General features: G+C 42.9%; 1 protein-coding gene across 1 annotated transcript in view; it reads right to left on the bottom strand.

Moving 5' to 3' along the window:
- LOC124382842 (zinc finger protein 850-like) overlaps window positions 1-14,997 on the bottom strand; it is a 66,263-nt gene that overhangs the window by 34,193 nt on the left and 17,073 nt on the right. The window contains exons 2-3 of the mRNA XM_046845132.1: window positions 5,250-6,907; window positions 1,958-2,101 (exon numbers count right to left, since the gene is read on the bottom strand). Of these exons, the coding sequence (XP_046701088.1) occupies window positions 1,958-2,101; window positions 5,250-6,907 (1,802 nt within the window). The remainder of the gene's footprint in view (window positions 1-1,957; window positions 2,102-5,249; window positions 6,908-14,997) is intronic.

The raw sequence follows: 14,997 nt of genomic DNA, 5'->3' as shown, positions 1-14,997 counted from the left end.
GATCGGCTCTGAGCCCTTTCCTGTTTGCAGTGGTGATGGACAGGTTGATGGACAAGGTCTGACAAGAGTCCCCGTTGACTATGTTGTTTGCGGATGATTAGAGAAGTGAAGAAAAGAGTGCAGGCAGGGTGGAGTGGGTGGAGAAGAGTGATAGCAGGAGTGATTTGTGATAGAAGAGTATCTGTGAGAGTGAAAGGGAAAGTTTATAGGACTGTGGTGAGACCTGAGATGTTGTATGATTTAGAGACAGTGGCATTGAGAAAAAAGGAGCTGTAGGTAGCAGAGCTGAAGATGTTGAGATGTTCGTTGGGAGTGACGACGATGGACAGGATTAGAAATGAGTTTATTAGAGGGACAGCGCATGTAGGACGTTTTGGAGACAAAGTGAGGGAGGTGTGATTGAGATGGTTTGGACATGTGCAGAGGAGGGACATAGGGTATATCAGTAGGAGAATGCTGAGGATGGAGACACCAGGAAGGAGGAAAAGAGGAAGACCAAGGAGGAGGTTTATGGATGTGGTGAGGGAAGACATGCAGGTAGTTGGTTTGAAAGAGGCAGATGTAGAGGACAGGGGGGTATGGAGACGAATGATCAACTGTGGCAACCCCTAATGGGAGAAGCCGAAAGTAGTAGAAGAAGAAGTTCTCTGACCATAAATCAATCAGCACAGTAGTTTCTTGGGGCGAATTTTTTTTGCTTGTTTGTTTTTTTTACTCAGTAACAGATATAATTTGAAACCTAGTTGAGTACAATACTTAAAACAAAACATACATAAGTTAAAAAGTAAAATGACAAGAGTTTTGAAACTAATTTAAAAAGTAAAAGTGCACAGAAAAAAAAATACTAAATAACAGTAAAACGCTTATGTAATGTAATTCCTTATTTTCAGTAGACAGTATAGTAAAGATTGGGTATTGGGTGTGCTTTTTGGCTGCTTGAGAAACAGACCAGCTGCTACATTTTGAGCTTTTCCAAGATGGCACCGCTGTGTTTGGCCTGCCACTTGCTCTTCTTTTTTTTCATGTGTGTTTTTGATCAACCAGGATTTGGCAATGCTAGAAGATCACGGGAATTCTACTGATGGCTTCGGCCGGTTGGCTCCAACACTGGTGTTCCATTTCCGTGTCCCCGCCACGCTGAAACATCCACCCGGGGTTGTGTCCAAGGAAACCTCCATCCAATTCCTTGTGTGACACCGTCGCCTGCCAACTTTTCCATGTTCCGCATGGCACTTTGTAACACCAGATTGCTCAATAACAAAACATTTGTCCTCAATGATGTCATCTCCTCTCACAATCTGGATCTGTTTATCCTCACCGAAACCTGGCTTCCCTCAGGTGACGTCAGTGCCTTTTCGGAAATCCTCCCCTCTGGTTACCTTTACCTAAACACGCCGCGGCAAACGGGTAGGGGTGGGGGGATAGCCACCATACATAGGCAATCCCTGAAGTGCCGCCAGCTGTCCACTAGAGGGTATTCCAGCGTTGAGTTACAAGTATTTGTGCTCACACTACCCTGTCCAATCTTATGTGCAGTAATCTACCGGCCGCCCAAATTAAACAACTCTTGAGTTCTCAGAGTTTCTAGCAAAGTTTGACAATGTTCTAATCTGTGGCGACTTTAACATTCATGTTTGCTGCCCCTCTGATAAACCTGCTAATGATTTTAAGGCACTTTTAGACTCATTAGATCTGGCTCAGTCCGTTTCCTGTCCCACCCATAGTTTAGGTTACACTCTTGACCTTATGATTGGGTCAACTTGCAAGGTCATGGATTTTCCCATCTCTGACCATTCTCTAATACAATTTGACATTTGTGCTGTTTTACCTGTACCAACGTCTACTGCCCCTCATCGCCGTCGCATTATTACCTCATCTACAGTCGATGATTTTATTGCTGCCTTCTCTGTTTCTGATCTCGCCTCTACTGATAAATTGGCATCGCCTTTGTCCTGACCGTTTCCTTGCCTCCTTCCATACCATCTGCTCCCAGATTCTGGACTCTGTTGCACCCTACAAGGTAAAGTCGACCAATGTTCCTGTGGACCCCTGGCTCAATGATACAACTCGGGCCCTTAGGCGCCGGTGTAGGCAGGCTGAGCTAAAATGGAGAAGGATAGGCTACAGGTGTCACTCGAGATATTTAGGGACAGTCTTGCCACCTATCAGAGTGCACTAAAGGAAGCTAAAGGACAGTACCTCTCTGCTCTCATCAACAACAATAGCCACTGCCCTGGAATTTTATTCAGCACTATCAATTCTGTCATAAATCCTGTGTCTGTCGCCTTGAATGACGTTTCTGTTAACACATGCAATGCTTTCAAGCAACATTTTTTGGACAAAGTTTTGTCTGTTAGGCAAACCATTACACAAATATCCGCTGTTGCCATGTCTACTCGTGCAGCGCAATGTGTGCTAGAGAACTTTGATGCAGTTACTTTGGTGGACCTCAAAAAAGCTTTCCAAAAATTGAGACCACCACCTGCCCTCTAGACGCTGTTCCTGCCAGGATTTTGAAGGAGGCTGTTGACATCATAGGTCCCATCCTTGTCTCCTTCATAAACAGCTGTTTTAGCGTGGGTACTGTTCCCGCTGCTCTCAAACACGCTATTGTTAGACCGCTGCTCAAGAAACCCAATCTTGATCCCTCCATACTATCCAACTTCTGCCCTATATCTAACCTGTCATTTTTTGTCGAAGTTGATGGAGAAGCTTGTTTTCACTCAGCTTCAGTCTCACGTTCAACTGCACGACATTGGTGATACATTTCAGTCTGGCTTCATGTCGAGACATAGCACTGAATCAGTGTTATTGAGGGTCCACAATGACATTCTTGGAGCCCTGGATGATAAAAGGTCTGTGGTTCTGGTGTTACTGGACCTGACTATACCCGCTATACTTGGTTTTTGTCTTTTGTCTTGTCTTGTGTTGTCTGTCTGCACTCTGTCTGTCTGTACTGTTCTTTTGTTTGCACTGTTTGCACCAGGCTGCACTCGATGCACTTTATGTTGTTTTGTTGTTTAGTGTAGCACCAGGGTTCCGGAGGAACGTTGTTTCGTTTTTACTGTGTACTGTGTACCACTGTGTATAGTAAAAATGACAATAAAAGCCACTTGACTCGACTTGACCGCTGCATTTGACACCGTGGATCATGCCATCCTCATCTCTTGTCTTCAACATGTTGTTGGTCTGCAGTGCCACAAATGTATTGAAAGGACATTATATTCACCTATTTTTTGTGAACATATAAATCACAGATCTTCTCAAATCACAACGTTTTCTTTATTAAACAATGGAAAAATATATAATTTCTTTCAGTCCCATGGAAATACAAAAGTATTATTGACTGTTACACCATTCTGTTCTAGAATGCTAAAATACATCAAATAAATTGTAATCATAATGCATAGGAGTGTAACGGTACACAAAATTCATGGTTTGGCACGTACCTCGGTTTTTAAGTCACGGTTTGATACAATTTCCGTACAGTTTGGGGGAAAAGAAACGCACTCATTTATTTAACATAATTTTTTTATTGTTATTATTACCATTTGTGTACAACAGTTTACATTTTTTAAACAATTTTAAATAAAATGCCAGCTTGGTTAAAAATATATAAAATATTTATATAAATAAAATATATAAAAATAAAAGAATAAATCAAATAAATGCAATACACTTTTTTTATTATATTGATTAAATTGAGTAATTGGCAGAGTTTTATAACATACTACAAATCTCTTTTTCCAGTATGTAGTGAGTAGCCAAAGTGACACTGAGTTAACTCTTTTTTTTTTTTTTAACCCCGTCATTGTTTTGAGGTGGAGACCAAACAAACTTGTGGTCCACCACTTAATACTTTGATGAAGGAACTTGAACAATGTTCCGCATATAAAGTTTACATTCGGTACACATGTGCACCGAACCTAAAGGCCTGTACCAATAAAGTTGGGTACAAATACATGCACCGGTTATACCCCTACTAATGCATCATCTAGCATTGTATCGTTATATGCATAATACCATCAAATCAGCTAATGGTGATTTGTAAAAATGGAATATCACTCCAGTAACAAGTCCGCAAAAAAATTAATGCAGGTAGTCCCTGAGTTACAATGGTTCGACGTACAATTTTTAAATCTCACAATGACAATTTCATTTTATTACAGCATTAGGAAAATGTACCAGCATATGCTCCACCCTTTACTCACGAACCCAGACTCGTCAATGCACCCGCTGCCACATACAAATATACTGTATTGTTTATGCAGTATGTTACTATAAATTGCTCTTGGCCATGTCTCAACTTATGATATTTTTAAGTTATCATGGGGTCATTGGAATGTATCTCCATCATAATTCGGGGGTTCAATTACCTGTAATTTGGTAGAACAGTTTTGAGACAAATTTTATAGCACACCATAAGATGGCAGCACAAGGCTGCACACACAGTCACAGGGAGCACCGATCTTCATAATTCAGTATGCCAAAAGACATCATCCTGTGTACATCGCATGACCACATGTGCACCCTATTACCAAGCTGTCCTGACCGGTGGGTTTTTTACCGGAAGCAACATGATCTCACTTCCGCGCCCACCCTATTCACCAGATTTGGCACATACGAACTTCGCCCTCTTGCCCAAGATGAAGATGCAGCTCAAAAGTTGCCATTTTGACACCATTGCAGAGAGCCTGTGCGAAACGCTGAAGGTTCTTGACATGCTTAAAAACCAAAAACTTTCAGGACACATTCCAGAAGTGGTAGGAGCGCTGTACTGTGCAAGGGGACTATTTTAAAGGTGATAGTGTGGAAATTTAGATATATAAAGTATTTTCTAATACAAAGTCACAAAACTTTGGTGTACAGGCACCACCTGCCACACTGACATCAGCATCATGTTGGAAGGTGGTAGCTGAATGGTTAAGTCATTGGACTTTGGCTCTGAAGGTCATGAGTTCAAATCCCAACCACACCAAGCTGCCACTCCTAGGCCCCTGAGCATGGCGCTTAACCCCATTTGTATAAATGAGATCAAATGTAAGTCGCTCTGGATAAGGGCGTCTGCAAAATATTATGTAAATATTATGTGGTTGCCCTTGCCCTGAAAAAAAAAATCTGATATTTTCTCTAAAAAGAACAGTGGAATGTCCTGGATCTCACCTACATGAAGAAGCTTGTGTTCCTGCAAGTTCCTACATCTATTAAAACCCTAAGTTGTGTGCATTCTCTGGTGTTTCATGAGCTTAAGCAGTAGAAATCTTACCACAATCCAAAATCTGAAAGTGTTTCTCCTCAGTGTAAACGTGTTGGTGCACTTGGAGATCGGTTTCCTGGATAAAACTCTTCCCGCACTCTAAACACTGATACAGTTTTTCTCCGGTGTGAACCTGTAGATGTTTTCTGAGGTTACCAATTTTTGTAAAGCTCTTACCACAATCTGAACACTGATATGGTTTCTTTGCGGTGTGGATGAGCTGGTGTTGCTGGAAACTACTATGCGTAGTAAAGCCCTTCCCGCATGCTGAACAGTAATACGGTTTCTGTCCAGTGTGAACGTGTTGGTGCACTTGGAGATTGGCTTCCTGGATAAAACTCTTCCCGCACTCTAAACACTTATACGGTTTATTACCAGTGTGAATGTATAAATGTGTTCTGAGGTTACCCCTCTGTGTAAAACTCATCCCGCAGTATGAACACTGATACGGTTTCTCTCCTGTATGAGTCCGTAGGTGTTGCATCAGGAAACCTTTCTCTATAAATCTCTTCTCGCACTCTGAGCACTGATACGGTTTCTCGCCCGTGTGAATGCGCTGATGTCGCAGAAGATTAGTCTGGTTGGTAAAGTTCTTTCCACAGAGTGTACAGTGGTACGGTTTCTCCCCCGTGTGGACACGTTGGTGTATTTGGAGGTTAATTTCTTGAGTAAAACTCTTCCCACACTCTAAGCAGTGAAATGGTTTATCTCCGGTGTGAGTGCGCAGGTGTTTCTGGAGGTTACACTTTTGGGTAAAACTCTTCCCACAGTCCGAGCACTGATACGGCTTTTCTCCAGTGTGAACCCGCTGGTGCTTTACAAGATTGCTGCGCTCAATAAAACTCTTCTTGCACTGCGTACACTGGTACAGCTTCTCCCCCGAGTGAGTGTGCTGGTGCTGCTGGAGATATCTGTGACTCTTAAAATTCTTGCCGCACTGAGAGCACTGATACGGCTTTTCACCCGAGTGAATCCGCTGGTGTTTCTTGAGATTCCCGCTTTGATTGAAACTCTTCCCACAGTCTAAACAATGATACGGCTTCTCTCCTGTGTGGATGCGCTGATGCTCCTTTAGAGTGCTTTTCTGACTAAAACTCTTCCCGCAGTCCGAGCACTGATACGGCTTTTCTCCAGTGTGAACCCGCTGGTGCTTTACAAGATTGCTGCGCTCAATAAAACTCTTCTCGCACTGCGTACACTGGTACAGCTTCTCCCCCGAGTGAGTGCGCTGATGCCGCTGGAGAGCGCTTTGACTAATAAAATCCTTGCCGCACTGAGAGCACTGATACGGCTTTTCACCCGAGTGAATCCGTTGGTGTTTCTTGAAATGTCCATTTTGACTAAAACTCGTCCCACAGTCTAAACAATGATACGGCTTCTCTCCTGTGTGGATGCGCTGGTGTTCCTTCAGAGTCCTCTTCTGACTGAAAATCTTGCCACACTCTGGGCCCTGGTGAATTTCATTTTTCCCATTAGTGTGGGAAGTACCAGATGAGCTTTGATGACTACTAGAGATCTCTGTGGATTCCAGATCCTCACATTTAATCACAAGGGAGACCATCTCTGTTGGATCTAGTGATGTTCTTGCAGGGATACATCTTTGTCCTGTAGGTAGTAGGGTAGCAGGAGAAGGCTGCACACCGCTCATATCTGGATCAGAAAGAAGCAAAACAGATAATGGATCAATACGTTTTTAATAAATAAGCTACAAAAAAAAGACTTCCTGTTTGAAAAGCAATGTATATGCAAGTTTTCTCTTTCTTGCTTCAACAACACTGGATATTTCCTGTTATATCTTCAAACATCACACTGTAATTAATAATAACCAACATTACCGAAAGAAGGATTTTTTACTGTGTACAGTGGGTTCATGGTTGAGTGCCAGTTTGTAAATGTAAGGTGGAGCAGGAGGAAACCAGCAGTAAGGATTTCATACATGCACATGATTTGTATTAATGAGTGTACTCTCTCAAGAGGGCCACAAGAGCAGAGCAGTGAAAGAGAGAGACAACTGGAAGGTGTGCATGTTTGTGTGTATGTATACATGTGCAATAAAAAGCTAAAAGTGTAAAAAGAAACTCATGAAGTTTGCGCTCTTGAAAGAGCTAGTGAAAGTTTTTACCGCCATTCAGCAGACACAATATCAGGCTGTTCTGGAGGTCCAAACAGAGCAGGCCCTGATCAACAGCCAGGCAGATTATCAGAAGCTGCTCCAGAGCATGCTGGAGAAGGGGACAGCTCACATTAAACTCACCCTTGTTTACAGTGCATCCAGAAAGTATTCACAGCGCTTCACTTTTTCCACTTTTCCATTTTGTTGATTTACAGCTTTTTCAAAAAAAGTATTACATTTATTAATTTCCTCAAAATTCTACAAATAATACCCCATAACGACAACGTGAAAGAATTTTTGTTTGAAATTTTAGCAAATTGAATAAAAATAAAGAACGGAAAAAAAAATAAAAATCACGTACATAAATATCAATCAATTGCTCCTTTAGCACCAATTACAGCCTCAAGTATTTAAGTTTGATGATACAAGCTTGACACCTATTTTGTGGCAGTTTCTACCATTCTTCTTTACAGAATCAAGCAGGGCCACTCAAGAATATTGACAGAGTCGTCCATTAGCCACTCATTTTTTATCTTGGCTGTGTGCTTAAGGTCATCCTGTTAGAAGATGAACTGTCGCCCCACTCTCAAGACCCAGAGCACTCTGGAGCAGGTTTTCATTAAGGAGTTCTCTGTACATTGCTGCATTAATCTTTAAGACTAGTCTCCCAGTACCCGCCACTAAAAAAATTCCACAGTATGACGTTGCCACCACCATGCTTCACTTTAGGGATAAAAAACAGCTCAGTGGTTAAGGCATTGGACTTTGAAACAGAAGGTCACATGTACAAATCCCGCCACCACCAAGCATGCTCCGCCCTTGAGCATGGCCCTTAACCCTCCCTTGTTCAGTTGCAAGTCGCTCTGGATAAGGGCGTCTCCCAAATCCCGTAAATGTAAAATATAAATTGGATGGTTTTGGCCAGGTGACGAGGGGGTGCCTGGTTTCCTCCAGACATGCCGCTTGGCATTCAGGCCAACAAGTTCAATCTTTGTTTCTCATGGAATAAAAGTCCTTCAAGTGCCTTTTGGCAAACTGACTTTGGCTGTCATGTGACTTTTATGGAGAAGTGGCTTCCGTCTAGCTACTTACCATACAGGCCTGCTTGGTGGAGTGCTATAGAGATGGTTGTTGGCGCTCTTTCAGAGTGACCATTGGGATTTTGTGCACTTCCCTGACTAAGGCCCTTCTCCTGCAATCACTCAGTTTGGCAGGGCGGCCAACTCCTGGTAGTTCCAATCAACTAAATTTATTTTAATTGACTCCAAATCAAGTTGTAGAAACATTTCAAGGATGATCAGTGGAAGCATGATGCACCTAGTGTCCTATGTATGTGATTGTTTAAATTTTTTTTTTTTATATATTTAAAAACAAATTCCCTGGTGGTCTAGTGGTAAGGATGCGGCGCTCTCACCGCTGCGGAACCAACTCCAGGCATTAGGGTTGCATAAGCCTTAGTGCCGGTCCCAAGCCCGGATAAATGGGGAGGGTTGCATTAGGAAGGACATCCAGCGTAAAAACGTGCCAAATCAAACATGCGCCAAATCAAACATGCGGATGGTCCGCTGTGGTATCCATCTCCATTCTTTATTGCTCTAACTTGCAGCACATCCTTCCCAGCTCGGTCCCTCGGCCTGGCCAATCTGTAAAAATCCTTTTCTCCTTCGTTAGTGTCCAACTTCTCCTTCAGCTCCTCATATGCCTTTTCCTTGGCTTTCGCCACATCCCTCTTTACCTGCTGCCGCATCTCCTTGTTCTCCTGCCTACTTTTCTCATCACTCTGTTTATCCTAATTCTCCTGCACTTCCTCATTCCACCACGTCTCTTTGTCTTCTTTTCTATTTTCAGATGTCACACCAAGTACCTTTCTAGCTGTCTCCCTTATCACTTCTGCAGTAGTTGCCCAATCAATCAGCACATCTTCACCACCACCAAGCCCCTGTCTGACCTCTTCTCTGAACCTCACACACTACAGTCTCCATCTCCAATCTCTTCCAGGTTGCATCTCCTACATAGAATATAGTCTACCTGTGTGCACCTTCCTAAAACCAGCTGGCCAAATTAGGCTTCCTGTCCACTCCCCCTTTGCCCCCTAACCATGTTGTTCCCACCTGTGCCTGTGTGTTACTCCCCACAGGTGGGAGCTTGGGCATTTACAGAAACAATGCCCCATGATGGAGGTGTGGGCAATGGTTTGAATTCCCGATGTGCCACAGGCTCCCGCCAATCGGAGTGGAACTGAGATAAGGGGTACACAGCGACGGGAATTTACACTGGGAGAGATGATTAACATATGATTATTTAGGTTAAGTTCTTAAAAAAATAAATAAATAAATAAAATAAAAAAGGTTTTACACTTGTCATGTGTACTTTACAGTACAGTAAAATTCTTCAAGCACATGTGCAAAAGAGATGTGAGGAGCTGGGGTAAGAGTGCAGGATCAGCAATGATACATAGGGTTAAGATCCTTTCTCAGGGGCCCTAAAAATAGCAGCTTGGCAATATACCCCCAACCTTCTGATCAGTAACCCAAAACCTTAACCACTGGGATACCACCTCCCTAAATTACAAAGTGCCAAAAGCCCTTCAAAGTCCAGATGTTGACTATAAATTTAGGTGCAGGGATAAAGAGTTGGGACTAGAAGTTATTCGAAAAAGTGCTGCCCAATTCCCCGGTCCCTTGTGGAGACTACCTCTCAGTATCCAAAAGAACACAGGTCGATAGAGTACAAAAATAATTTTCTGATGTGATGTGTTTTCACCTATAGTACACAACACAATAGTAAAATACTTCCAGGTGTGGTGGTCTGTAGTTGCAACAATCAACAACAGAAAATGGAGTTCAAGTGACATCCCACAGTATTGGAGCAGCCTGGTGGTCTTGGTGCTGGTCAGTTAGAGCGTACTTAACACTGGATTTATCCAAGGGATATTGGTAAATACACTTGACTCCAATGTCTCACAAAAAATAACCTATTCCACTTTGAGTTAAACCATCTTGTCACTCATCTGTTTGGATTGTTAAGTAGCGTTCAACGTTTCATGGAACAAATCCTCCATCCCTCATAATGCATATCCTGCCTATCTAGACAGTTGGCAGTGGCACCTACAACACCCGAGGGCAGTCCTGAGCCATGGAGAACTCATCGCAAACCCAAAGAGGTGTGCAATTGGGCATGTGGGGGTAAAATCTGGGTTACCACTTGGGTAATAGGCAGGTGCATCCCCAAATTGAGAAGACTACAGCAAGTGTGTCCTGCTGAGACCCAAGACCAAAAACACTGGCTATTATTAGCAGCTTTGTTCCTAGCTGGAGTGGCAGCTCAGTGGTTAAGGCACTGGGTTACTGATTGGAAGGTCAGGGGTTCAAGGGAACATCGGAAGGTCAAGGGCCCTTGAGCAAGGCCCTTAACCCTCTGTGCTCCAGGGGTGCTGCTTAAACCTGGGTCAGCATTAGTACGAGGCAGAGTGACTTCCTCCTCAACTCCTTCAGCAAGACAGGAAGACTGCTCTCCATGCTCTCTGTTCAGGAAAACTGGGCAATGCTCTCTGCAGAGCTTTGAAACTGAGTGACACTCTTGGCGAGGCTCAGAGTCATTGAAGATGGTTTGTTGCTGGGAAAGCAGAATTACTGGAGCAGCAGTGACTCTAGGCTACCCAAGCAGCCCTGGCCCAATTAAGAGCTTTGCCTTAGAGGGGAGAAGTGACGTGGGCAATCTTAGCCAGATGGATCGTGAAGGAGTACTGGTGCGTTGTGAATTTTAGATGGCACTGGACTAGGAACCACCTGCAGGTCTCAGGATCTCCAGAGTAATGCTGGGGCAGAAGAGGTGGTTGGCTAGATGTGTCTGGAGAAAAAGTCCCGTACAAAAATGGCTGGCTATAGTGGCCTCTCACGCGCTCTTGGTGTTCCAGTGTTCGATTGCCTTTGCTGGGTTCAGGGGTGGCTGGTTTGTTCTGTCAGCAGGGGAGGCAGGTGGTCTGCCACAGTGTGACTCCATGTGCATGGAAAAACAAGTGGTTGATATAAAGTCCATCGTGTTCATTACAGACATCCAAAATGCAGATAGAAAAAAGACAAGAATATAAATCAAACACTGAGAGAAAAAAGTCTGACACCAAAATAAGTTCCAGTTGCAAATGCGGTGAAATCAAATGTACAAGAGACAATGCCAAAAAGAATTCCTTGATTCAAAAGTGAGTGAAAAATTCTGAAGCCAGAATGAAACAGAATCAGACAAACAGGCGAGCGACAGGTACAAACTGTGAACTTTATATGCACAGAGTTGATATGCTTCAACTGGACACAATTAGCGATGGGGTGTCCCGATGCCGACTAGTGGTGGAAACCACCATTGGACCTCCTGGAGTGTTTAAAGGCTCTGGCATGGAGAAGCTGATGCTGGATCTGTGGTGATCACAAATGCTGAGCTTATAAAACTCGGAGCTACTAACCATATAGACTGTTTAAGACTGCAGAAAGAACATTACTTATAATCTTATACTCCAGTAATCATGTTAGTTCTCACTCTCCAGTGTTCTGTATTGTTGAAAGATTTATGATCAAACTCTTGATGTCACCCAGATGAGGATGGTTCCCCTTTTGAGTCTGGTTCCTCTCAAGGTTTCTTCCTCATAACATCTAAGGGAGTTTTTCCTTGCCACAGTCGCCACGGCTTGCTCATCAGGGACAAATGCACACCATTCACCATCACTGTTGATTTGTGTAAAGCTGCTTTGAGACAATGTCTGTTGTGAAAAGCGCTATACAAATAAACTTGACTTGACTTGACTTGAAACAGGAAACACATGGGGGCATTACCTGGAAAACCCCTGGATCCTGAAACTTCCCCATCAAATAGGTGATGCTCACCCTATGATACTACCTGCTGTGACAAGCTTTTATCCTCTATTTGTAGCTCAGTCATTGATATCTGGAACTTCAGCCATTTAAGTTTGAGCTGAACCATAAAGCAACAGATGAAGGTGGCCTGGTCTGATGAATTATATATATTTTTTTTACATCATGAAAATAGCCAGAATTGTCACCGTTGGAAAGATGAGGAAAAAGCAAGGTCCATTATTGCTGTACACATTTGGATTTGAGATCAAAAGATGTATATGAGATAACAGCTTAACATTTCCATCAGAACCACCGCACAAACACTCAATCCACAGGTCAGGGGTGAAGGCATCATGATCACTATTCAGAATAGGTCTTGAGAGCAAAAATATAGAGACCATACCACAGGAAACAACATCTCAAGCCAAGTCAAGTAGGCTTTCATTGTCATTATAACCATATACAGTACAGTACCCTTTAAAACAAAACAACATTCCTCCAAGATTAAGAAGCTACATAAAATAACAAAATAACACAAAACAGTCTTAGGCACTACATAAAATGCATGTGAGAAATGTTTAATGCAAAACAGTAAAGACAGAAAGACAGTAAACAAAGATGCTGCAACTCTAAAAGATGCTGACCAGTGAAGCAGATAGATAATAGTGCAAATTAAACGCTCATATAACAGAAAATACTGTACATGCAACCACGATGTTTTGAAGCCATTCTGTGCAAACAGTTGAGTAGTTGAATGGCTTACGGAGAAAAATTGTTACAGGGCCAAAATGCTTCAGTACCTTTTTCCAGATGGCAAAAAGGTAATAAACCTGGAGAGATGGTGCCAAGAGAACAATCTTTTCCTGAACATTAGCAAGACTAAGGAGTTAATAGTGCACTCCAGCACGAAGCAGAAGCGGTCAAACCAACCGATAAACATCAAAGGAGCCAACCCCAGTGGAGAGAGTGGACCGTTTCCGGTACCTAGGTGTTCGCATCACACAGGACCTGTTTCAGAAAATTACCCTCTCTAATGCTAAAGACTTTTTACACCTGCACTATTAAGAGCGTATTGAGGGGTAGCATCACTTCCTGGTTCTGGAACAGCACCATGCAGGACGGATGAGCCTTCCAGAAGGTGGTGCGAGCAGCTTAACATACCACCTGCTCCGAGCTCCCTAACCTGCAGGACATCTACATCAAGAGGTGCCGGACCAAGGCAGGAAGATTGTGATGAACCACAGCCACCCAACAATGGAGACTTTTCTCTGTTGCGTTCAAGGAAGCGCTTTCGATCCTTGAAAGTAAACACAGCGAGAATAAAGAGGAGGAGCTTCTCCCCGCATACCATTCGGAGTTTAAACCAGGAAACACCCAGCAACTAGTCTTCTCTCTCTGCATCACTTTCCATCGCTGCAATGTCACTTTAACTCTGGACTCAGTCATATACAGTGGTGTGAAAAAGTGTGCCCTGTGTAAAAAGGGTTTATATAATCTATTTTTTTTTTCTAGTGTGTATGTATGTGTGTGTGTGTGTGTGTGTGTGTGTGTGTGTGTGTATATATATATATATATATATATATATATATATATATATATATATATATATATATATATATATATATATAAAAACACACATACATACACACACACAAACACAGTCTTCCTCCTTCAGTTTCCACCATCTTATTCTTCTTTTAGTCTTCACTCTCCTCCTTTTCTTCTTCACCTCCAAAACCATCCTACAGACCACCATCCCAAGCTGTCTAGCTACACTGTCCCCCGCCAACACTACAGTCTCCAATCTCCTTCAGGTTGCATCTCCTGCATAGAACATAGTCCACCTGTGTGCACCTTCCTCCACTCTTATACGTCGCCCTATGATCCTCCTTCTTCTTAAAATACGTGTTCACCACTGCCATTTCCATCCTTTTAGCAAAATCTACCACCATCTGCCCTTCCACATTCCTCTCCTTAAGACCACACCTACCCATCACCTCCTCATCACCTCTGTTCCCTTCACCTACATGTCCATTAAAGTCTCCAATCACCAATCTTTCATTACTAGGTTCACCCTCTACTATTCATCTAACTCACTTCAGAATCTTTCCTTCTCCTCCATCTCACAGTCCACTTGTGGAGCATAAGCAATGATGACATTTATCATCATCCCGTCAACTTCCAACTTCACGTTCATCACCCTATCAGAAACTCTCTTCACCTCCACTACACTCTTACTGTACTCTTCCTTCAGAATCACCCCTACACCATTTCTCTTTCCATCCACACCATGATAGAACAGTTTAAACACCTCTAATGTTCCTGCTCTCCTCCCTTTCTACTTGATCTTCTGAACACACAACATATATAGGAGAAGGATTAGTAAGGAGGAAGTGAGAGCAGCGATTAAGAGGATGAAAAATGAAAAGTTGTTTGGACCAGACAAACCGGTAGAAGCATGGAGAGGTTTAGGAGAGATGCAGTGGAGTTTTTAACCAGATTGTTTACCAGGGTTCTGGAAGGTGAGAAGATGCCTGAGGAATGGAGAAGCAGTGTGCTGGTACTGATCTTTAAGAATAAGGGAGATGTGCAGACCTGCAGTAACTAAAGGGGAATAAAGTTGATCAGTCACACCAGGAAGTTATGGAAAAAAGTAGTGGAAGCCAGGCTGAGAAAAGAGGTGACCATTTGTGAGCAACATGGTTTCTTGCTGAGGAAGAGCATCACAGACGCAGTATATGCTTTGAGGATGTTAATGGAGGCAGAAGAAGGAGGATTGTAGG

Source organism: Silurus meridionalis, chromosome 1 (assembly GCF_014805685.1).
Source record: "Silurus meridionalis isolate SWU-2019-XX chromosome 1, ASM1480568v1, whole genome shotgun sequence".
NCBI lineage: Eukaryota > Metazoa > Chordata > Actinopteri > Siluriformes > Siluridae > Silurus > Silurus meridionalis.
The sequence above is the reverse complement of the archived record's forward strand: the minus strand, read 5'-3'. Positions and strand labels throughout refer to the sequence as shown.